Consider the following 24,539-nt stretch of genomic DNA (forward strand, 5'->3'; position numbering starts at 1 on the left):
GTTTGAAACTACAGACAGTTGGGAGGGCTGTGGGCCTTCGCGTTCTCCCACCCTTTTCCCGTTCAAGTAGAGTGGAGTTGGGTTGGGCATGGCTTTATTGTTTCTATTCTAAGTACAGAGACATTAATTTGGGATCCATTTAGTTGAGTTCTAGCAGGATGCAGTTAGGTGGTTACAGCTCCTTCAGCATCTGGCTAAATTATTGCCAGCCATCCTGTCGTAAGAATGGCTCTTGGGAATGCTTCTGCTCTATCGTGTTGATTCATGTAGCATCTTTGTAGGGCATGTGAGAGCCACTGCAGAATTCATCCTTCATGGTTATGTGTACGTTGGTGACACAATGATTAATGAACATCAGTTCAAAGAACATTACAAGAAAATGTGAAATGCCCAGAAATATTACAGAGGAAACCTGATAGAGGTTTCTCCAAGTTTGTTACCTCTCACAACTTTGTGTTATTAACAACCAATTGTGAATATAGCAACAAGTTTTTTTTTTTTAACTTTATCCATATTCTATAACCAATTCTGATTGGTTATATGGGAGGAAAGAGTTAACGTGTCTGTTCATTTTATAGATAACAAAAAAAATCGAAAAATAACTGTCACATTAAAAAAAATAATCTGAGAGCCGAGTGCGGTGGTACTTGGGAAGTGGAGACAGAAGGAGCAGGAGTTCCTGGCCATCCTGGGCTAAATGGCAGCAAGTTCAAGGCCAGCCTGGGCTATGAGACCCTACTTTGAAACCCCCAAACAACAACAAAAATCCCAAGACAAAACAAATGAAAACAACAACAAAATTATCAGAAGATAATCAAAGGGGTATGGGGAAAGTCAGGCACACGGAGGCAGAGTAGGAGTCAACTTGTATAAAGTGTCAAGTCATTTGTGCTTGGTGATGCCCGTGACCCGAGGCTTGCCCTTTTGTTCTCTTTTTCTCATCTTAAATAATATTGTTTCATCTTCCATTTCCTCTCATCCCAGTACTAACTAGACCTGAAGTCTAGACAAGATTAAGATGGTTCAGGTAATACCGTGGGTGGTTCTTTCTCTTAACCAAATTTGTTATTATTAATTATTTTCATGATTATTGTCTGTGTATGTGTGTGCTGTGTGTCTGTGCATGAGTACAGGCATGCGCACACTGCAGAATGTTTGTGTAGGGGGTCAAAGGACACCGTTTGGAGTTGACTCTATCTTTCCACTGTGGGTTCTGGGGAATGAACTCAGGTCGTTGGTCTTGGGCAGCAAGCACTTCTATCTCCCTACACACCTCCCTGGCACTCAGTTTTTATTTTTTATTTATAATTAGCTTTTCTTCTTTTTAAGAGGGACCTCCTAAAATTGTATTAGCTTTCAGCCCTAGGAGCTTAGATCTGCCCTTGGTCAAAGGGCTTTGAAAGGACAGCTTAGATATGTCGTTGGTGAAAGGGCTTTGAAAACAGAGCCAAGGGGGAGCCCAAATTGTTTGGAGACATGGTAGTTATTACTATTCTGGGTTAAGGGCTTTGCTTGCTTTACTTTCTTAACATCTTCAAAGCTGAAGGAGGGAACCTGGCACCCTGTGCATCCTCCACACTCAGTGGGTCCAGTTGGCTGTAGTCACACTGTGTGTTCTCACTCTCAGTGGGTCCAGATGCGGTCACACTGTCCGCCCTCACACTCAGTGGGATGGCTGCTTGTTTAACTCTCAGGTCAAGCTTGTCTTTTGGGATTCTTTGGACTTCTAGTGTCTGGTGCTTTTGCCCTCTTTCCTAGGTTCCTACTTTGTCCACATATCTGCCTCCTCCAGTACTAACACATAGAAGCTGGACAATTCCCTACCCTGAACATCTATTCTAGGGCAGTCCGCCATGCCTGTCCCCTCCACCCCTCTCCACGGAAAACACAGGAAGGATGTCTGCCTGGAGGGTGGTCTTTTCAGAACCCCCCCCCCCACACACACACACAAAAACCAAACCACATGCAACAGCATCACTTTTGTTTGGAAAATGGAAAAGAATTTCAAACATTAGAAGAGGTATGACAGCCTTATGTCTATCAAAAGGGGTCACACCAAGAGACATTAGAGGTACTGCCCCGGCCCTGCCATGCTGTGGAGTCTACTTCTTAAGATGTTTTCAAATTGGAGAGTGGAGGATTTACCTCTGAGAGAAATTCACCCTAAGATGTTAGTGACGGATGAATTTATCTGTGCCAGAGCGGTTAGGTTTTCCATGGACGAGGTGGAGAGGGTGATAATTACAGGAAAACATCTCCTACAGGTGGGATGTTGGGCTTTTTCAGGAAGTGGGTGTTGTGACCGTGTTGAATCAGAACACACAGCTGATAGCCATTGCACCCTTTCCAGCATCAGACGTTACTGGGCTGTGGGGATCTCCGGCTGGAGTGTTTCATATAGGCAAAAACAGAGGCAAACTTAGGGACGGTTGTGGTAAGACTTCAATAGGGACTTGATTGGGAGGCGGGGCGCTGGGGTGGGTGAGCAAGGTAGGGCTGGGTGCCGACGATGCCAAAATGGAATCGTTCAGCTGCCAAGCCACAATGGAGAAAAGACACAGGCAAGACAGTCTTCCCCACCCCCTCCCCCCTCCGCGGGCCACTGTTTTGAAGAGAGGGATTGACAGCTCTTTGTTTTCAGGCACGTAGTGGGAAGAAAGGAAGACTCAAGGCAGCGTTCTTGTAAAAGCTCTGGGTTCCTGCCTGATGAAAGCAAGAACAAGTTTGAAGACAGTTTAAAAATAAAAAACGGCAAAAAAAAAAAATGGGAAAAAAATTACACAGCTATTGGGGGAAATTGGGAATGATAACCTTCAAGGTGCCCTCAGTTGTTACCACATAGGCATGGTTTGCTTTTCTTTGATTGGACGGTTAGTGTTTACCACTGGTCTTGTTGTCTCTACAGTCTGAGAGATTTGGAATCAAAGGCCGGGTCTGACAAGAGGGGAGGGACTGGCTGTTGAGTTCACGTACCCATCTTGAGTACCTAGTACTGGCTGGATACTGCTCTAGACTCGACAGGGTGGAGATGATCAAGGTGTCTACTTTATAGAAGTGCACACACCTATGCCTGAAGAGCCATGCAGAAATAACCCAGCAAGGTAGGAAGTAGTGTCAGCGCCAATGGAAACCCAGAATGTTGCATTCTCAGAGGAGGGGGAGAATTTCTGGGAAAAGGGAACCTTCAGAACAGAACTAACAGACAGGAAGTGGTTGCCTAGGTCAAATGGATATGTTGAGTTGAGCAAGCAGCATGAATTAAGAGCTGGAGGTGGCAATGTACCAACCAGGTCAGCACTGATTTGACTTTGAGCAGGAAGAGCCCTAACAGAGGAGGAAGTCCATACATGGAGGATTGGTGGTGGAGAGCCCTTTCTGGATGGTGCCATCCTAGGCTGGTGGTCCTGGGTTCTATAAGAAAGCAGGCTGAGCTAGTCAGTAAGCAGCCCCGCTCCATTGCTTCTGCATCTGCTCTTGCCTCCAGGATCCTACCCTGTTTGAGTTCCTGTCCTGACTTCCTTCAGTGCTGTGGAGGTGTAAGCCAAATAAATCCTTTCCTCCCCAGCTGGCTTTTGGGTCATGGGTCTCATCGCTGCCATAGAGGGTCTAACTAAGACAAACAACAACAACAACAATAACAACAACAACAGTGAACCGATCTCGGGAAGGAGACTTCCCTGGGGGAGAGCTGGAGAAAGCGGGGAGTGTCATTGTGCCTCCTGCTTGCTCTCTCTCTGCTCCTCTACTACACATTTCTCCTCTGCTTGGACTTCATGGCCTTGCACTCTGTCTCTGTTATGGTTTCTTTGGCTCTTCAGCTCAGCTGGAAGTGCATTTTCTTCTCCAGGTGCCCGCCGCCCCCCGCTCTACCCTCAGCAGGTTATTTCTTGAGCCCACATTCCATTTCTCCTGTCCCCACAGAGGTATGTGTGTGTGTGCCCAACACTAACACTCAGTAAACATCCCGTGGAAGAGGGGGCTATGGTTATCTCAGGATGGAACTGCTGTGCCTCCCCCCACCCTGCCACTTATACGTTTTACCCCTTATGGTGCCTGGCAGAGTTCTGACTCCTAAGAAGATCTAATGATAGCAGCTGGTGGCCAGGTCACTGACGTCTTTCCCAGCAGGGACCGTGAGGACACTGATTGCCAACTTGATTGGATTGAGAAGAACCTAAGAGTTTAGTGAAGCATGCCTCTCAGTGTGTCCTGAAGGTGTTTCCAGAGATGATTAGGTCATGAGGACTCTGACCTAATGCTTAATCCATTGATGGATTAAAAAAAAAAAAAGACTAGACTACAGGGAGGTGGTGTCATTACAGAAGGTGTGGTCTGGTTGAAGGATGCAGGTTCGTGGAGCATGTGCTTGCAGGATATCTTGTCCTGACCTCTCCTGTCCTGGTTCTGCTTGGCTTCCTGTCTGCCATGGCGTGAACTTCTCTGCCATACCCTTCCTGCCAACGTAGACAGAGTGCTCTGAAACCTGGAGCCAAAGTCCCTTCTGCTCAGGTTTGCTGTCAGGCCTTTGGCTCACACTGATGCGGATTGAATGGACATAGACATGCAGTGCGAGCATGGGTGGTGGCCTGTGCATCTTTGATACGGTAGCTGAGGGTGCTTCCACGGTACCACCAGTCACTTGGTGGCTCAGGCCCAAATCCTAGGGCTCTCTCTCTCCCTGCACATCACTTCTTTCTTCTTCTCTTTCCTCCTCTCTCCCTCTCTTCATGGCTTTCACATCAGGTTTAACTGGAAGACACATCTCCACTGGGACATTTCTACATCCTGTCAGCGCTACCAAATCACCATGACCCAAATCCTGGACCACCGACACAGCCTCTATGAATTTTCTTGCCTCCACCCCCGCATTCCTACAGTCCTTTTCCCAAGGCTAGCCGGAGTCATCTTTTCAAAAGGCCACTCAGATCATACATGAACTACATCCACCTCTACTTCCGCCTCTAGTGGCTACCCCTCGCAAACGAAATGCAATTTTTGCTCATCCGTCAATCCAAAGCACATGTCCCTTCCTTTCTTCTCTGGTTCCTGGGAAGATGCTCTTCTGGGCTCACCAGCCCCCAGTCCCATTGGACTTCTATGGGTTCCTCCAGTTAGCCAGGTTACTGGCTGAAAATAGATCTTTTGTGTAACTTCCCTGTGCCTGGAATGCTTTCCCCCAGATGTCCGATGGCTGATGTCATCATTCAGGGCCCAGCTCAAACACTATCAGTAGGAGGGGTTTTTCTGACTATGTTGTGTTTTGTAGCCCTCCCCCCATTCACCAAGCTCCCTATGTCTTGCCCTGTGAGGTTTTCCTTAAAGCATTCATGACTTTCATGAATGACTTTCATTCATTATTTTTTCATTTTCCACGTGACATAATGGAAGTTCCCTATTGGCTCACAAACACTACCTGAAGGTATAATATACACTTATCAGATATTTATTAGCTATTTCCCTCCCCCTCAGTTCCTCATTTCCATCTTTCTCCCTCTCTGTATATATATTCCTCTGGTTGAGGGTTTGGAATCTAGTCTTCAGACTTAGTAGCAAGCAATGGCCAGGAGGAATCTTCCAGGATGGCGAGAAATGATCTCGTTAGGCCAGATGCTGCTGTGCCACACTGCATCCCAAAAAGTACAGGAAGATCCGGAGGGCTTACTAGGGGCAGCACCCAGAGGTGCTCAGCAAAACTTTGTGAATTAGGAGCTGAGCATCAGTGGTCCTCACACTTTGATGTGTGCCAGAGGCAGCTACTGAGCTTTCTAAAAAATGAAAGACACTTGGCTCCTTTCGGGCTGAGGACTTTTTGTTTCTCTTGTTTGTAGCTGAATTGCTGACAATCGTATTAAGTGTGCGGCTGGCATTTTATAGATAATCAAACCATTTCCCACTCTGAGAACCCCAAATTCAACCACCTTCTACCCACCGAGAGAAACCCGTGCACAAGGGGGATCTAGAGAGCAGAAGTTTTCTTGTGTGGCCATTTACCGTAACTCCAGGATACTGGTCACATTTCGAGAAGGGAAGATGCGCCGGATGTAATTGAAGTCGCCAACAAAGAGGCTCCCGTCGATCCCCACAGCCAGGGCCACAGGGGCCAACAATTTGTTGCCTTCGGCAAGGCCGTTGCAGCTGGGACAGGAGATGCTCCTGCGGCGACCGTTGCCCATGATGCTTGTGATGATGGCAGGCTGCTGGGTCAGGAACTGGTTCTCCCCTGTGCCTTTGTGTAGTATTCCTGGGGGAGGGAGGCAGAGTGGAGGGGATTACAACACCCTGTTAGGGAGAATACGTGGATTGACCTACTGAGTGGGTGGGAAGTGATAGGGAAAAAAATGGGGAACCTCTCCTTTTGGGGGAGCTTTCCCATTTCCTCCCGATGCAGAGAGCTACAATGGGAGGTCCACTCCCAAAGCTATGATATGGGTATGATACTATTTGGAGGGATAACAGGAAAGGAATGATGAGGTACAATAAGGCTGATATATTGAGATTGACTTTTAAAGGGGGAAAAATGAGAAAGATCTGTGAATCTGGTGGAGCATTTGATTTTAAATAAATGCCCAAGCAAAGGCTACCACTTAAATGTCAACACTAGAGAGACTAAACCAATGAATCAATTTATTAATAAATGTTTTATTGTGCCAGGGATGGAATCCAGGACTCCAAGCAAGGAAGGCAAGCATTGCCCGCTTAAGCACTGTCCCTAGTTCCCAACTTACCACTTTTCACATTGAGGATGTGGTGCTTGTCCAGGGACCAGCCACCCAGGTTGGAAGGGTCCAGCTCAAATCCCTGAAGCAGGGCTGTTCTTTTCTCCCATAGGATGAGGCTGGGGCAGGTCTCATATTCGAACCCGACAGACACTGTAAGACAAAGGGTTGGGGACAAAGTGGGAGAGAGGAGGTGACTGAGTGCTCCAGAGCTCCTTAGTAAGAATGAGAACCACACATTAGCAGCGATATTTGTTCCCCAAACTTCAAGAGGGGGCTGGCAGCTTTGGCCCTGCAACTTCATTCCATGAAATCTAGACTTTGAGTTGAATTCAGCTTTGAAACTTCATGCAGAAATCACAGGAAGACTTTCCTGATGAACATGTTGATCTTCAAAATGACCTCAGAGGCATGGAAGCGGGAGAAGCATCATTTCAAAACCTAGCCCTGAACAAGTCTCCTTAGACGTTGACAGGAGGATGGGAGGCAGTTTCTGTCAGCCTGCTGTTCCTGGGATGCATTTGTTATGTTACTCTTTAGGAGAAGGCCTTAGAAAGCAATGAAGTTCCTTCATAAGGAGGTTTGGGGGCAGCAGCTTGTATAAGAAAAAGGTTCTTAGCACAGCTGGCCTGCCGACCTTCAGTGTCTGCAGCTTTTGTACCTAGAAATTCAACCGATGTCGTATAGACTGAAACGATGTGGAAAAATATACTGCATCTGAACTGAACATAGACAAGTGTTTTTCTGTGTTATCATCCCCTAAACAATACACATTATAAAACTTATCCAAAGGTGATTAAAAGAATATGGGAGGATACGTTCAGGTTAAAGACAAAATGCTGTGCCATCCCATGCAAGGGACCTGAGCATCCACAGAGAGCTTGGTAATCATGGGGATTGTGGAAACAAACCTCTTTGGATACCAAGGGGTGACTGCACTCAGGGTTTAGAAAATACCAGGAAAGCCTGGTACCCACAGAGGGCAGCCTGCTAGTCACAATGTGTGCCAATGAGTTTCAGACCCTGAAACCTTGTTTGTAAAAACCATGCACTTGTCACAGAGAAGAGGGAAAGGAGGAGAGAGGTGCATCGCCCCGTGATTGCAGCCTTGTGCCTCATGCCTTCCCCGTTTGTAATGCGGTGAGCGAAGTCTCGGCTTCTTAGAGTGGTTTGGCGGGAGAGTTGAGACCAGATGCTGAGGTGCCGTATGTCTTTAATTGGAAGGCTGCTCTCAAAATCAGAGGCATTGTTATATAGCTGTTCCTAGAACATTAAACTCTTAACTACGTGTGTCACCAATGGGGATTTTCTGCAGCTTTTGAAAAATCCTGAGATACGCAAATGTCGATATGAATGAAGGATACGTTTTTGCCTCAGAACAGCAACAAACAGAGCCTACCCAGGCATCCCCACCACTTCAAAGCTTGTCCTTTCAAACTGCCAATCATGACCAACTCAGCAGTGCTCGTGTCCACTTTGTGGTCTTGATACACTGCTTCTCCCGGCAAAGTTTCAGGGTTTGTTGACAATCAGGGAGAAAGAAATGAACACATTGAGACCATGGCAGATAACAAATGAAGAAGGAATTGTCATCTCTGAGGGTCATGTCAAAGGATTTGGGAGTCAGCTTGAAGAGACTCCTAATGACCACACACTGGACTCTCTGACTATTAACAAGCGTAATGACTTCAATGCGTTGAAATATACGAGATATATTTCAGTGTGTGAGTTCATAGTGGTATTTAAGAAAACATTCATTTGCTACCCTTGGAGGATAAGCCAACTCATTATGCTAGAAACCAGTAAATAAGGGAAAGAAGCACGTATTTGTCCTTTCTTTCCTGTGTGAACTAGAGCTCAAATAGCCAAGTTGTTAATGAGAAGCCACCTCTGTATGAAAGTAGTCCAGCTCATAGTTGAAGACTCAGTGAGACAGACTTAAAATATCATTCTGTAATCCTTGGTGACCTTAAATATATAAAGACAACGCTGCTAAGTCTTTTTTTTTTAATTTTATTTTCGAGACAGGGTTTCTCTGTAGCTTTTTGGTTCCTGTCCTGGAACTAGCTCTTGTAGACCAGGTTGGCCCCGAACTCACAGAGATCTGCCTGCCTCTGCCTCCCGAGTGCTGGGATTAAAGGCGTGCGCCACCACTGCCTGGCTGACGCTGCTAAATCTTAAGAGACACCCAGCCCCACCGGGTTCCTCCTGGTAGAACTGCACAATGCCCCTTAGGTTGTCCTGCCCAACCAAACCTGGGCCAGAGGAAGACTCAAGGCTCAACTACCTGTCTGCAGGGGGTTACACAGCCACCAATACACACCAGCCAGCAGACCTGACTAGAGATTTTATGGGCAAACGACCCAATTTCTTCAATGATTAAATTATAAGATGAAAGAGAGAAGCAATAGCAAGTCAACTTAATTTAAAGAGAGACATAGAAAGTGAGATGAAAATTATTTTTGCATTTAAAAAATCTATTAGCTTATGTCTGTAAGTGGGTATGTGTGTGTATGTCTTGTGCTACAATGCTCGTGTAGAGGGAAGAAGACAATTGTTAGGAGCTGGTTCTTTCCTTCCACCCTGTGGGTTTCAGGGCTTAAACTCAGGCCCTTACTGCTGACCTATCTTGCTGGCCCCAATTAAAATTTCCTTTTTACAAAATTTAAGAGAAAACAACCATTATTAGGATATTGTTTCAAGCAACTGAAGTATTAATATTTTACAATATTAAGGAGAAAATTGAAATTTCTTTCTTTCCTACCTTCCTTTTTTTCTCTGTCTTTCTTTTGAGACAGGGGCTTGCCCAGTGTTGCTCAGTCTAGCCTCAGACTAGTGATCCTATCTCAGATTCCTGAGTTCTGGGATCACAGTTGTGTATGACCACAGCTGGCCACCAATGGATAGACCCAACAGCGGTGGGTTGTTTGGCGATACTAAGAAACTGTGGTTTCTAAGTGTTTTTAGACACATGTGTTGATATATTCCAGATGAGAGGATGTGATTTCTGGAACTTTAGAAGAATATATGACGGAGGGGAATGGATTTGAGTTTGGAGAAACAGGATTCAGCATGAGCTGATGACAGAAGCTAGAGAGTACGAGAGTGGAGTATCATATCTACTTGGTGGTATTGGCTATTGAGTCGAGATGGGCTAAACCAGCTAGGAGACTCTTTAGTAGCCAGTGTTTGAGATGACATGCTCTAGGCGCTCCAGTGCCTATGCTGCTTGAGTTACTGATATAATGAATCGATGAAGCCGCCTGACTGCTGGGGCATCTCCTGAGTACTTGGAACCTGCTGGATGCATTGTCATTGGGAACTTTACCTGTCCCACCCCTGAGCTGTACCATGATGTCTGTGAGAAGGTCTACTTGGGCCATCAAGTGGTTACTGAAGGATTTGTCACTAGGCTCTCTGCACAGAGTGACTACCTGATAAATACTGCCACTCCCAGTGAACATTTCCGAATTTTCTGGCCTCTTTCTTTGGTCATGTTGTTCCCAGTCTTTGAGAATCACAAGTAGGAGGATAGAGAGGATACAAGATGCTAGATCCAAATCACCAGCCAGCTTTATACAAATAGGAAGAAGCTAGCAGATGCCAACCTACTGCCCCGGCTCTCACAACCGAAGGACCATTCTATGAGGTCCGCTGTTCCTGAGGGTAAACAGCTCAAGGGCAAAGCCTGCAAACACACAGTGTGGCCTCCAGATCTCCTGAAGCCCCAATTCCTTATTTTTAAGATAGGTTCAGTACCCATTTGCAAGTACACTTTCTGGATCATGAACCAGCCCCTGCCTACCTCTGGACATTCATCTGCTTTGACCACCGCATTCTGGTCATTGGTTCTCCCAACCATTCTTTCTGTCTGGAGTACCCTTTTTCTGATTCTCACATGGTTCCTGTTGGCCATTCAAGTCTTCAACTAAACACTACTTTAATGAGGATCTTCCATGACTGTTTACCCATGACTGCCCCTTCACACAGTAGGTTCCGTTTATTTTTATTTTATTACTAGCACTTAACATGGCTTCATGTTTCCTTATGCAGTCAGTCTCTCTTATCTTCATCCTCCACTGGAATATAAGTGCCCTGGAAGAGAGATCTTGTCTGTCTTACTGACTGCTGTGTCTTTCTTTACTAGAAGAGTGCTCAGAATATATAGAAAGATAACAAAAACCCAGAATGAAAAGTGGTTGAGACCAACACATACCAACAGCATCGGAGAGCCCATATACCCTTTGGCCATAGGCATCAGTCTTGTCCCAGATGAATGTGTAGGCCAGGTTGGGAGAAGCCTGGAATGACTTCTGGAAGAGATGCCCCTCTACAGCCACCATCAGGTGCACCCTGATGAGGTTCAAGGGCACTGTGGACTGGGTCATGGTGATCTTCAGCAGCGACTTGTACCCCGCGGTTCGGGAGCTGAGATAACGGAGCTTCACATTGGAACCTGGGAGCTCCAGTTCTTCGTGAAGAACCTGGAGGAGAAACATGTGGTTGGTCTACTGCGTCCAACACACCCTTGCGGGTGAGCTGTTTCCAAGCCAGCGTGACTGTGAGCTGCCTCCCGCGCTGAGGCATCACACCTTCTGTGGCTGCATGGACCACTTCTCAGAGCTGAGAGAGAAGACAAGAAAACCAACCCAAACTTCATCCTATGCCATGGAGTATGGGAACCGAGGTTACGATTTTTGGATTAATAATTATTCTTGGTCACTGTTGCGTTTCTCTTTTTAAAAAAAACCCACACTGTTGGCGAAGATGTAAATAAGAACAGCAGGCTTTATTGCTAGCTGCATGCAAGGAGGCCACGAGAGGCTGTAATTATATGAACCTGCAACTTTCACTGACAATCGGAATAAAGCAACAGGGAGGCGGTAATGTAATATGCCCTCTGTCGCAATGCTGATGTAGATCATTAAAGCGGCTCTTATCATGTATCTCTGTGACTAACAGGAATAAAAAGTAATTTGTAGGTGGGTTGCATATATGCATGTTGTTTTTTATCTTATTAAAAGCTCTCATGGCTGCCAAAGTCTTGAGCGACTATCTGCAAACATTTGGAATGTCTGGGAGGGATTCAAACTGTCACCTACAATGGCTATAAATTCTATATTTTGTTTCTCCTATTCTTTTGTTTTTGTTTCTCTTTTTAAATATTAGTTTCTGGTACACTTGTGGAGACAGAGATAGCAGGAGAAAGCAGACAGTCGGGCTTGGTTTGGGAAGTATGGCACCTGCCCTTACCTGGGTCTCGGGCACAATGGGGTTCGCTGCAGGGGAAGCGCTGAAGAAGGTGGACAGAGGGGAAGAGATGATGATCGGATCAGGTCGGACAAAGCCACTGAGGTCGCAGCTGGGGATGGAGTTCTCCTCAGTCTTCATTACCAGAGTGTCCATGGCATAAAAACTATTCCACGGCAGCCACACTGTGCGCTCCTGGCTCATGAAAGGTGCCCGTTCAAAGTGCAGAGTCAACGCGGCACCCCCGTTGGCAATCAGGTCAAACCTAGAGACGGGTCAATAGGGTGATTTAGACTCACCTTCATTCTCCTTGCTTAAGAGCTGTGGGAGGGACAGAGTAGGTAGATGGGTCTGGTTGCAACTTACTAGTTATGAGACTCTAGGCAAGCTACCAGCCTGCTTTGAGCCAATCAGATTTACTCACCATTCACCTATCACGTGGGAATGATGGGATTGACCAGGACAGGGTGACAGAGAATGAAATGGGCTCATGAGATCAGGGTAGGGGTAAGCTAGAGCCGGCCTACCACCTGTTTTGGGGACTAGTAATTCAGTGTGATTGGCACACATTTGCTTATATGTCCTCTATGGCTGTCTATGTTCCTGCCACAAGGACAGAACTGAGCCATGGCCACAGGAGCCAGGCAGGCAGCAGAACCTAAGTGACTCACTATCTGGCATTTTGCAGAAAATGCCACTGATCCTGGCATCAAGCATTCAGTGCTAAGGCTGAGGGACATGCATAGCAGCAGTGTGGTCACAGTCAGAGGGCCATGAGCGCATGTTGTCAACCAAACTCTGCTATGCTCTTGGAAATGTGGGCAGTGCTTCTTCAGTCACATTCCTGCTTGTTTCTCAAGAGCTAGATGGAGGGGAGCTGCCTGCAAGGCAAAGCCGAAGTAGCTTGTGGAGAGCTGTGCCCCAACTTTAAGACGCACTCCACTGGACTCTCAAGTGTGTGTGGGCCATAGTGTTTCTGTCTTTGTTTACTCTGGAATCTCTGCTGCTTGTATTGTGCTAACATCCCAGTGAGGGTGTGCTGACCAGGGAGGGTATCTTGACTGTAAACATCCACACCATCTGTTTCACCCTACTTTGGTTCCATGTCTGGTGATTTTTAGTAGATATGCAACGAACAAATAGGGTACACAGGAATATTGCGGTACATATTGGAACGTGGAGAGAACAATAGCTCACCCTGCAGCTAATTTGGGTATGTGTTTGCTGACTCTTATTGACATTGGGGACAATTTTGCACTTGATAGAGAAGGAAGCCAGAAGTTTTGAGGCACACCTGCCATCTTGGTAGTTGGCAAGCTAGGGGAGGAGTATCCCTAGTTATGGGCAAGCCTGGGCTACACAGTGAGTTCCCGTCTAAAGCACCACCAACATCAACCGGCTGAAAACAATACTGTCCCTGGCTGTTCCTGTTGGCATAAAAGAATGAACGTGAAGCCGGGTGGTGGTGGTGCATGCCTTTAGTCCTAGCACTCGGGAGGCAGAGGCAGGTGGATCTCTGTGAGTTCGAGGCCAGCCTGGTCTACAGAGCGAGTTCCAGGACAGCTTGAGCTATTACACAGATGATCCCTTTCTTGAAAAACAAAACAAAGCAAGAGTCAACATGAAAGTCTGTGGTCCATACCACATTCTTTAAGGCTGTGCAATTTCCAGGGGTATTACAAATGTACCTTGACACTGTCGTGATCTTGCAGCCTGAGAAAGCTGAAGAGCTGGGGTATAGGAGGCTGGAGAGATGATGTGGGAGGTATATTTGAGCTGTAATTAGTCAGGAAGTACCTGAGAGGGGTGGGGGAGGAGAAGAAAGGGACAGAAAGGACCAAGAGTCCCAGGAATGATTTTGTATGTTGTCGAACAGAATTCTTAATGAACCGGCTCAGCTATGTCAACACTTCAAGAATTCTGGCTCACACTTATAATTCTAGCCCCAGGAAGGCAGAGGTAGGAGGACTGTGGCAAGTTCAAGGCCAGTTTTGGCCATTCATCAAGACACTGCCTCAACAACAAAAACACACACAAAAATAAAATCAACTGAAGGGGCTAGAGATACGTAGTTCAGTGGCAGAATGCTTTGCTGAGCATGCGCGAAGGCTGGCGTTGATCTCCAGGACCACGAAGTCCACATCCAAAACAAGCAAGCAAACAAATAGAAGTTCCTCAAATAAAGAAGCAAAAACCAAGAAAGAAGACTGGGTTCAAGCCAGGTATAGTGGTACATGCACACGATTAATGCTAACCTTAAACTAATCATCACAAATGTGAGGCCAGCCTGGGCTAGATATTAGAAGCATTAAAAAAGCAAAAACAAAAACAAAAGGCTAGTTTCTAAGGGTGGAAAGGGCCGAAGGCCCTCTGCCTAGGGCACACTTGCTATCCTAGTGCTTCCAAAGAATTTGGTCACAAAGTGCATGTGTGAGACACTAGACATCCAGTGACTGCAGATGGCCTCACACTGGGAGTGATTTGACTTACTACTTTGCACGTTTTCAATGGCATGGAAACAGGACACATTCGGCCGTCAGCGGCTTTTGAATTGTGATCATTTCCTGGACAGTACAACGCTCTCTTGCAGTTCAAGGCAGCGGCAGTGAGCCCCAGTTCCCTATGGGCCATGCTACTGCCAGGGTCACGCCTCAGAGTTCTGTGTTGCTCAGATTGATGTCGTCCCACGGTGGGTTTATTGGGATGGCCGGGGCCATCTTCGTGGAGGGGTTGAGAGCTTCAGTGTAGGGAACAGTGTAGTGTGGGCAGCTGTGTGCTGGTCATTTTTTTTTTTTTTAAAAACTGGCTTCATGAATATCTTAAAAGGTTGAAAAGAAGGCTAGACTCTTTCTCAGAGAAACAGAAGAATCGGGTCTTTTCTATGAAGCAGTCATGATTTTCCAGAGTTGATTTTTACAGGAAATCTTGCATTAGTTTTACAGTGACAGCTTCTATCTCTGGAAGAGAACATGGTGTTTGTGTGTGTGTGTGTGTGTGTGTGTGTGTGTGCGTGCGTGTGTGTATTCAGTCCAGAATGGGTGTTTCCCCGTTTCTGTGGCTGTCTTTTCTTTTTCTGTAACTTTTGACTTCATGCCCGATGGATTAAGGAAGCCATAGAGCTTTCATCTTGGTGGGGACTGAACGGGTGCGCGTTCCCAATCAGAAGATAATAGGGGAAGGTCGCCTCCTTCACACAGCAGGGTGACTGCTAAATGTACTTAATTAGACTTCTCTGATTACAGCCCACCCCCTCAAAACTGTAGCGAAAATAACACAACTCTTAAAGCCGCAGATGAAAGCAGAGGGGAGCGCCGCAGGACACAGTGTCGTGTGGATTCCTGTCACCCTGCACTGCCTTTGATTTAAAATAGGAGTTAGCTTCTAAAAGCTACCTTCCCTTTCTTTTTCTAGAATCCTGTCCACCCCCGGTACACAAGGAGCGGCAGTTACCTGACATGGAAACAGGAGGGTATGGCTGTCAGCCACCTTGGAGTGCTGACTTTTCTGTTTGTTTTCTGGTTAGAATGTCACACCCACAGTATGGCATGTCTTCGGGAGGATCCTCCGTAGAGGACTGGGCAGGTGTCTTTTCCAGTGTATTTGAAGCAACTACTTGGTTCAAAGGCAATGATACTATCATTCTTTTTGCATGCACACTTGGTTCTGGGTAGATACGGGTCCCACAAGGCTACTTACGTGCCATCCTGGCGAGTGATGGTGTAACCGTATTTTGGGTATTTGACAAAAGACACATTCACACCAACCAAGGGAGTCCCATCTGTGGTCACTACTTGGCCTCGGATCAGAGAAACCAGGCTGAGAGAGAAAAAATAAAAAAAAAAACATGGGTGCATTAGATACATGTAGAAAAATAGAGAGAAGAGACTCTCTGTATTCCTCTTCCCTGCTGTGGCTGCTTCCTTATTCTTGCCTGGTACTTAAATTGGGAGAAGAACATCAATGTTAAATGTTAGCTGCACACAGGGAACCTCATAGGGAGGTGTGGCCAAAAGGGGATGTCTTGATGCAAGAACACGGACATTCTGGGATGAAATCCCTGGACAGCGATGCCTACTCCCCGGGCTGGCCAGCCGAGTCTCCTGAGCACGTTCCTTTAGCCTTGGCCCTGCTCCATTGCTTGATGTCATTTGGCTCTGCTCTGGTGTGAGCTTCAGGCTGCTCCTCATCATTCACGTGTGAGCTTTGGCCTGGCACAGAGAGTATTATGCCTGGATGAGAGCTTCCCCATCTGGCTGCTCATTTCCTAATTTGGCTTTGGAGCAAGGCCATGCTACTTTTCTCTTAGAGGCTGGGATGTCAGGGAGTGCCGAGCAGCACACCAAGGTTTGCGATGGGGCCCTCCACGGACACCGTATTTTGCTACCCTCAAAGAGCAAAATTTCTTACAATCTACAAGAACCCCAGGAAAAGAGAATCTTACGGATTTTGGGGGAAGCAATGAGTGAGGATATTTTGGAATCTGGATTGAATACAGTTACAAATTTCCCTCCTATCGAAATCCTGTTGTCTTAGGAGAAGAGTGGCTGAAATTCCATTCTCTTTCTCTCTCTCTGGCGTCATGTCATACTCTTCTCTCTATAGACAACAGTAATTAGAACTTTCCCAAGAATCACAGTTTCCAGCTATCTGGGAAATCCTATAAAGCCAAGAGTAGCTACAGCACAGGTTGACTTTCTTTTCTGAGATGCTAGGACCACTAGTACCTCTGTTTTCCTATTCTGGAATATCTGCATATCCATAATGAGCTATCTTGGGGATAAGACATAAGTCTAAACAATTCATATATGTTTCATATACATCTTGTGAAACTGCCCTATAGGCAATTTGATATCGTATTTTTAATAACTTTGTGCATGGGGCAGATTTTCAGGGGATGGGATTCTGGGCTTGGAGTGTCATGCTGGTATGTGAACAAGTGTGGGATTTTGGAGTATTTTGGATTTTTCTGCATTGCCAATGCTTAACCTTTGCTTTAAACAAATCCCAAAGCAGGAGAAATGTGTATTTCTTCTCCCCAAATTCTCGTGTCCACGAAGAAACAGGACACTCAGAAGCTCTATCCTTGCACTAAGCTCCTAGTTGACAACACCAATTTTTCAGTTGTCTTGCTGGCCTTGGAGACAGGGGGCGATTTGGTGAAAGCAAATCTTGAGCCTCCCAGGTTGTTGGGCACGCTCCCAATTTCTGGACTAGGCAATCGAGCTGACCTGCTCTTTGCCAGAATCTTGTCAAAGAGTTTTGGAACACACTTCCTTTACCATTCCAGGCATCCTGAAAACTGGGGATGCTGTCTCCAAGCATCTCTTTCTATTAGCAATGCTCCCCACTGTTCAACTCCCACCCTTTGATGATCTGGGGGTGTTCAGGCCATTCCACTGGCATTTCTAATTGTCTGCTGCTGGCTGTCTAACATATGAATCCCATTTTGAGCTGCTTTCAACCACAGTGCTAGAGTCTTCTGAGGGTGGAGAACGAGTTTATGAATCCTTTTGTTCAATTCCATTTTCTTATCTTAGCTCCAACTAAGACTCCTTCCAGACTTCACCAGACACTACCTTAAAATCAAGGGTGTATGTTGATGATCGCAAGGTCCACAGCACTCATGATGTGAAGACAAGATTGGGCGTGTGTCCTACCATGGGGTTTTCTCTCTTCTTTCTCCTACAACTGATTTTTCTCTTAAATCCACCCCCTAGCATTAGGCTTTGGGGAATGCTACAAGGAATGATAGGGGTTCAGCTCTCTGATTTCTCCTGTTCTATTTTCCCATTCCCCCATGGTTGCTGATTTCCTATCATTTCCAGACAGCTGACTTGCAGAAAAGATCCAGCAAAGACATGCTATCGGCTCATGTCTATTTATGATTATCGATGTGTAACAATTATCACATTATCTAGATAGTGAGGTCTGCTCCATAAATTACAGTGGTGGGGCCAAAGCGTTTTACTTATTTTTGTCTGCCATTATCTCGAAGACCGCCTCTGTAGCGGTCTTGAATTAAGTTTTTCTTTTTTCCTGACTCTGTCCGTTATTACTTGTCAGATGATAGTGCACTGAATTTCACGTGCTTGCTAAACTTCACCCCGTGTCTTGGAGAACTAATTTGTCCCTCTGAATTATGTAGCCACACAGAGGTATTGCAAAGCGCTGCCTCCTCAGGCTCCCAAACAGCTTCCTCTGAAGTAACTCTCCTTCACTCAGCTCTGTGCTCTGCTTCAGACCACCACACAGTTTTAGAATCTCTGCCGACTCCATCATATTTTGGCTCTCCTTCAGGGCACCTCCCGGAAGTGGTGTCTCATAGCGGGAACATTAAGATGGTATCAGAAGCGGGAGGAAAGAAATATAACGGGTAGAGTATCAGTAAGTGACTGGCTGAGGATAGACACTGAAAGGCTAAGCAGGAAGGGCAGGGGAAGACTAAGGTTATTAGCACAGCGGATAGCTCAAGCGAGCTGCATGGACCTCACTAAAATGCTATAGCGGAGTGCGAGTCAGTCACAGTTCTTCATGAAAACTGTGTTCATAACAGAAAGGAAGCAAGCCCTCACTGGCACTGTGCCAGAACTAAGATTTGCAAGTGGGAAACATCTTTCATTTTGGCCAGAGATTTGTGCCTGACTCTCCTTTCCTTTCCTTTCCTTTCCTTTCCTTTCCTTTCCTTTCCTTTCCTTTCCTTTCCTTTCCTTTCCTTTCCTTTCCTTTCCTTTCCTTCCTCCCTCCCTCTCTCCCTTCCTTTCTCTCTTTCTTTCTCCTTCCTTCCTTCCTTCCTTCCTTCCTTCCTTCCTTCCTTCCTTCCTTCCTTCCTTCCTTCCTTTCTTCCTTCCTTCCTTCCTTCCTTCCTTCCTCTCTCTCTTTTTCTCTTTTCTTCCTTCCTTCCTTTCTTCCTTTTTATTTCTTCTTTTTTCCCCCCTTGGCAGCATTTCACTATGTAACCTTGGCTAACATGGAACTCATTCTGAAGACCAGGATGGCCTTGAACTCACAGAAATCCTCCTGCCTCAGCCTCCTGAGTGTTGGGAATAAAGTATGTGCTAACATGCCCAGCCTTTCTTTCTTTATTCTTTTTTTCTTTCTTTCTGTTGAGGCATACCTCTCTTAAAATAAACAATAACATTACTACATGTTGTATAGTAATATCATGCTAATTTTGCTAGTTAGGAAGATGAGATTGTGCCTAGTATGACTCAGTTAGCAGTTTAGGGGAAAACAGAAGAAGAGTGGGATTATGATCTCTTCTATATTATATTTTTCTTATTTATCTTTAGTAAAATCAGGACCTAACGTAACCCTGTGAAGAACTCTCATGTTCAAAGGAACTGCCAAAGGCAACATGACATGGTGTATGCCTGTAATCTTAACACCTGGGTAGTGGAGACAGGAGGATTGCTGTGAGTTCATGGCTAGTCCTGGGCTGCAGTCATGGGCTTCCTTCCTTATGATCCTGTCAGGGTTATAGAGTATAGAGCACGACCCTGTCTTGAATGAAGAGAGCTGCCAATAACTGGGGTTATGCAGCTTTGCAGAAAGCTTCTGTGGGGCTGTAGAAAACTGGCTGTGCCACTACCCAGTCTTCTCCATCCCAGCCTTCTCAGGTCTCAAAGGAGGGATGGAGGACTTAGTCCTAGTCAGATGATGTCTTCTCCCTAAAGTCCAGTGAGTGACTTCCAATAGAATCACCTATGAAGTTAGGGTTCTGACCTGTGCTGAAAGAGGAAGTGGGGTGAACAACTTATTTCCATGGGTACTTTTGAACCTAGCTGAGTGAGGATAGAGGCTGGGCAAACAAGGGGAGACAGTGGGTATTGCAATGAGAGAGGGTGACATATACTGTGTTCTAGTACACAGCTGGGTTGGGTGGCTGCGGTGAACCAAAACACAAGGCATATCGCAAAGAGTTAAACAAATTTTAAATGTTTTAGTACAAAGAAATGATAAATATTTAAGGTGACAGATATTCTAACTACTCTGTTCTGATCATTATGCAATGTATGCACTTTTCAAAAATATCACACTGTATCCCATAACTATGCACCATTATTATGTACCAATGAAAAATAAAAAAAGGGCTGGTTGAAATAGCTCAGAGGGTAAAGGTGCTCACTAAGCCTGGCTGCCCGAGTTTGATCAATGGATCCTCTGTTGGAAGGAAAGAACTGACTCCCCTCCCATAGGTTGTCCTTTGACCACCACGTGTGTACCGTGGCACTTCCCAACATAAACATAAAACAAACTCAAAAATTGTAATAAACTGAATGCAAAACAAAAGTAAAACAATAACAACACAGACTCAAAAAGAGGTAGAAGAAGGTCTTGCTCATGCTCCCGAAATCTAGAGACTGGGGGAGGGACAGACAAATCTGCAGTTTGTATTCCTTCAGGTGAAAGAGCAGAGAGATGGGGTAGAGTGTTCCCCAAAGACTATGCCAACCTTGGTCACAGTAGCATGTGCCTGGACATCTAGCTTTGGCCAGGGAGTCAATCATGTGTGCCAGCTAAGTGTCCATGCCCTGCTAAGCCCGCTTCTTTCCCTCACAAGTGTCTAGAAGACAGAAGGGTATTGGCTGGGAGGGTCTCTTAAGACCAGACCTTCCAATTGCTCTCTTCTGCAGGGTACAGGTCTGACCTGTTCTGGTATGAATAGATGGTCACATCGACACAAAAGAAATTCAAAATCTGTCCTCCAAGTGTTCATAAACTCCAGATTACCAACTGAGAGCAAAAATGAGCAGGAAAGAAGGAGGGGACTTGGAGAGAAATGTTGGGTTCAGAACCTTGGGCACTAGAGGGCATCCTACATGGGGGTTGTGTGAGCGACAACATGCCTAGCATCATCCCAGGTACTCAATACATCCCTCTAACTGGCATTACCGCGACTTTAAGATGCCATGGATGATAGGTTATGTTATCAAGTTAATAACAGCTTTGGAAAACACTCCATCAAATCAACTATTTCAGCAACACTCAAACAAAAGCCTCTCTCAGAGGCATTCCAAAAGGGATTTAAATAATGACAAAAATGTCATAAAAGAACGGATCATAAAAAATCATCTCAAAACTCACAATCAACAGGTATCACCATGAGGTTCTGGGCTGAAGGTTTTCCAATCCTGCAGGGCAGCCACAGCTCTCCTCTATTGTCCCTACCCGAGTGAACAAAGTGTCTTCAGCGACCTGTGGCAATAAGTTGCCTCAGGGGCAGTTCTAGGAAATGAGTCCAATGAAAAAGACAATGTCTTTTTGCTCGAATAGAAAAAAGAGTGGAGACCTCAGTGGCCTGCAGGGACAAGAGGGTACCTACCTGCTATTGAAGGGGTTGTCTCCAGGAATGATGTGGGTGCTGTCCTTGCCTGCCAGGAGCTTGATGCGGTCATAGAAGGACTTCACTGCAGGCCAGTCTGTCTGGCCTTGCTGAATGATGTCCAAGGGGTCCCGGGACCCCCGACAGAGGAGGCTGTTCTGACAGGCTGACTGTAGGCAGCAGTCAGGGTCCAGACAATCCACCAGGCCATCTGGAAGGGCAGAAGCAGAGCCAGGGTCATAGCACTGCGTGGCACCAAGCCACTTGGAGATGCTGAGCCGCTAACACGTTTGTTACCATCAAACCTTCCCATGGGCCTGAGACTGGCAGGTTTCGCACAGCAAGCCTTGGATAATTGCAGCTTCCCCCACACAGAGAGTAAATGATGGAAGAAAACAGCTGAAAATATCAACAGTGGCTTCTCTGGTGTGAGCCTCTTTCTTTGCTTTATTACATTTTCCTAAAATCCCCTCTTCTTACTACCACGAGCAGATATTGTTAGAGTGATTTGGAATAAACCCCTGAACTTTTCTTTTAAATGACACAGCATAAGAATCGCCCAGAGACTGTTCCCAAGAGCCTGTGCCGACTGGGTGTACACTAACCGAGGTGTGGGCTGCTGTCAATCTTCCTCCCTTGGAGAAAATCAGGCCAACCCTCCTCCCCCTAAACCAGGGAGGGAACTGTTAACAAGATGGAGAATGAGGTGCTGTGTGTGTGTCACCTCTTCAAGGAAGTGTGGAAATGGCATTGTATGGCCACCAGGATAAGAAGTCGCTTCCATTCTGTCTTTTTGAGTAGGATACTTTCTAGATTCCTGCCCTTTCCCCCCTTTCCTGGGCTGCTCCTATTCACTAACCTGCCATGCTACACACACTGGAGTGCCGGTCACACGCTGGGGAGGGGATAGTAAACACAGAATCATGACACCTGTCTGGAAGGAGCTGACAGGGCCAGGGAGAGACAGACAGGAAACCCACTGTTTAAAGCCAAGTTTGGGGGTGGTCTTTTCACTCAGGAAACCCTCCTGATAGTGCTGTTGGCGAGGTTAGCATTATGCATTGTGGCTCACCTTCCCTGTTTACATGCTGACATTCTAAACCGCACCGAGAAGGGGCTTTAGGGTGGAACTAAGCTCCTAAAGCTCTCATGGAGGGGGAGTTCTTCTGTAACAGGTACCTTGGGGAGTCTTCTTGGTTGCCTTTTCTGCCCTCTGAGGACACTGAGAAGGAACCAGGCCATCGCCTGACACTCAGTTCCCCAGGGCCTTGGCTTTGAACTTCCCAGTCTCACCCATGAGAAACAGATGTGAGCTGTGTAAGCCACACTGACTACGGTGTTTTGTTGTAGGAGCACAAACTGGTTGAATTTGCTAGGAGCTCCTGCCCTGTGCATCTCGGGTCCTGAAAGAATGGCTCGCATCAGACGTCCACAGACAGAATCAAGGACCTGCCTCGGGCCTCCCTATTGACGGCCTCCAGAAGCAGGTTCTGAAAGTCTGTGCGTCAATCATGATTCTCAGGCGATTCTATTACACAATACATTTTAGAAACCATTGTTGTTGACACTAACTTCCTCGTAGGGGGAATTAATTACATCTTTATGCCTGCCTCTATAGCTATATATTCAGTGAGAGATGAACAGGGCCTTATTAAATCTACATGTATGCCTCCCTCAGTGTTGAGCAGTGAACGGGGACCCTCAGCAAATGTCTGTTGAATGAGTAAATGACCGTCTCCATTCCTCACATGTTCGAGATGGCCACGGACTAGAACGTTCAGGGTAGTGTTTGCTCTTCGGAATTCCCTATCAGAATGAGGCTTTTTATTGAACGCATGGTAGAAAAAGCTTGAGAGTAACTTAGCTGATGCTTCCTGAATTTGATAGAGAGGCATATTTTTTTTGGCAGGGAGGGGGGAAATAATTAGCATCATAAAAGTGTGCTCTGCAACCATGGACTGTGCCATGACAAACGCTTGTCCAGGGCTGCAGAATCAGAGTCCTGGCCGTGGGCTTTGCGTTTACAACAATGTAACATTTTTTGGCATTCCCCTTTCCCTTCGGTCCCACTAATGAAACTGAAATATGTAATTTCACCGAAGTTCCTCTGTAATTTAGCAATTAATGTACAATTAATTTAATGCATTACTTTCTTTTTAGCAAACAAACAAATTAGGAGGTGGCGTGTTTTGCTCGGCTGTAAATTCCTGAAACTAGCCTCTCTCATTTTCCACGTGGGCAAATGCTGCGTGGTGTGCCTTGTAACACATTTAGGTTTACAAAATTTCCTAGAAATGCAGAGCCAGGCGGTTGGGTAGGCAGGCGCCGTGTGAATTTAGAGACTTTGGAAACCAAGGTTCCGAGTAGCTCAACCCTGTGTGCTGACTGAATGTGAGACTCCCAGAGCCCAGGGAAGCTGAAGCCCCAGAAACAGTCCTGGGGGGACGGACAGCATCTTGGCAGCAGGCTGATCCAGGAACACAGCCCCAGATCCACGGTCTGATTGTTCAATCTGGATTCGAGGGCCATTGGCAGAACAAGGAAGAAAAGGGGAGGAAAATAATTGCCTTGAATTCTGCCATGAGCATCACGCCCGTGGACTGCCGCACTAGACAGAGGGAATCTACACAGAGCGCCTGCTTCAGGTTTTAAAAATAACCCGCTGAGATCCGCACTTCTATTCAGCGGCTAAGAAGCTTCTCAGGTGAGAAGAAACCCACTGTTGTTAGCACTATAGATTTCTTTTAAGGTCGCCGGCCTCTTCCCATTAGGGGCCCCATACATCTCTGGTGGCCTTGCCCTCCTACGGCTGGAAAGGGTTTCTTCCTCCTCCAGCCCATTTACTTCTCCCCACCCCACATTACCAGCTAGAGGACAAGTATGTGCGGGCTCAAATAATACCTGGAGACAGTTTTCCTATTAAGCACCAAGCATTCTGCCCCCCCAACTGGCAGGCTGTCTCTCTTTCTAGACTTTTCCCTCTGTTTTGTTGATACTGGGATTCCCCCCCCCCTTTTTTTTTCTGTCTTTAATCTGAGGGTCCAGTCTGGCAAGAGAAGGCCTAAACACATCAGCAATAGCGGAAGAGAAATACAAAGAAAAGAAAGGAAAAGAGAGGAGGAAGAGATGATCTTCCACATACTTGCAATCTTTGCCTCAGTGGTAGCATTTGGGGTGTGGGGTGTTGTGAGGGCAGCAGCACACCCCATGCCTGTAATGATCTCCTCATGCTGTGTGATCGCTGGCTGCTG

The 24,539-nt window shown here is 46.3% G+C and overlaps 1 protein-coding gene across 11 annotated transcripts in view; it reads right to left on the reverse strand.

The window, feature by feature from the left end:
- The window catches only part of Tenm2 (teneurin transmembrane protein 2), a 1,249,953-nt gene that overhangs the window by 46,562 nt on the left and 1,178,852 nt on the right, over nucleotides 1-24,539 (reverse strand). For all 11 annotated transcript variants that reach the window (XM_057774197.1, XM_057774202.1, XM_057774201.1 and 8 more), the window contains 6 exons: nucleotides 21,289-21,499; nucleotides 15,663-15,782; nucleotides 11,970-12,231; nucleotides 10,933-11,200; nucleotides 6,726-6,869; nucleotides 5,992-6,241 (listed from right to left, as the gene is read on the reverse strand). In XM_057774197.1, coding sequence (XP_057630180.1) covers nucleotides 5,992-6,241; nucleotides 6,726-6,869; nucleotides 10,933-11,200; nucleotides 11,970-12,231; nucleotides 15,663-15,782; nucleotides 21,289-21,499 — 1,255 coding nt within the window. The remainder of the gene's footprint in view (nucleotides 1-5,991; nucleotides 6,242-6,725; nucleotides 6,870-10,932; nucleotides 11,201-11,969; nucleotides 12,232-15,662; nucleotides 15,783-21,288; nucleotides 21,500-24,539) is intronic.

The sequence above is a fragment of the Chionomys nivalis genome, chromosome 7 (genome assembly GCF_950005125.1).
Source record: "Chionomys nivalis chromosome 7, mChiNiv1.1, whole genome shotgun sequence".
Classification (NCBI taxonomy): domain Eukaryota; kingdom Metazoa; phylum Chordata; class Mammalia; order Rodentia; family Cricetidae; genus Chionomys; species Chionomys nivalis.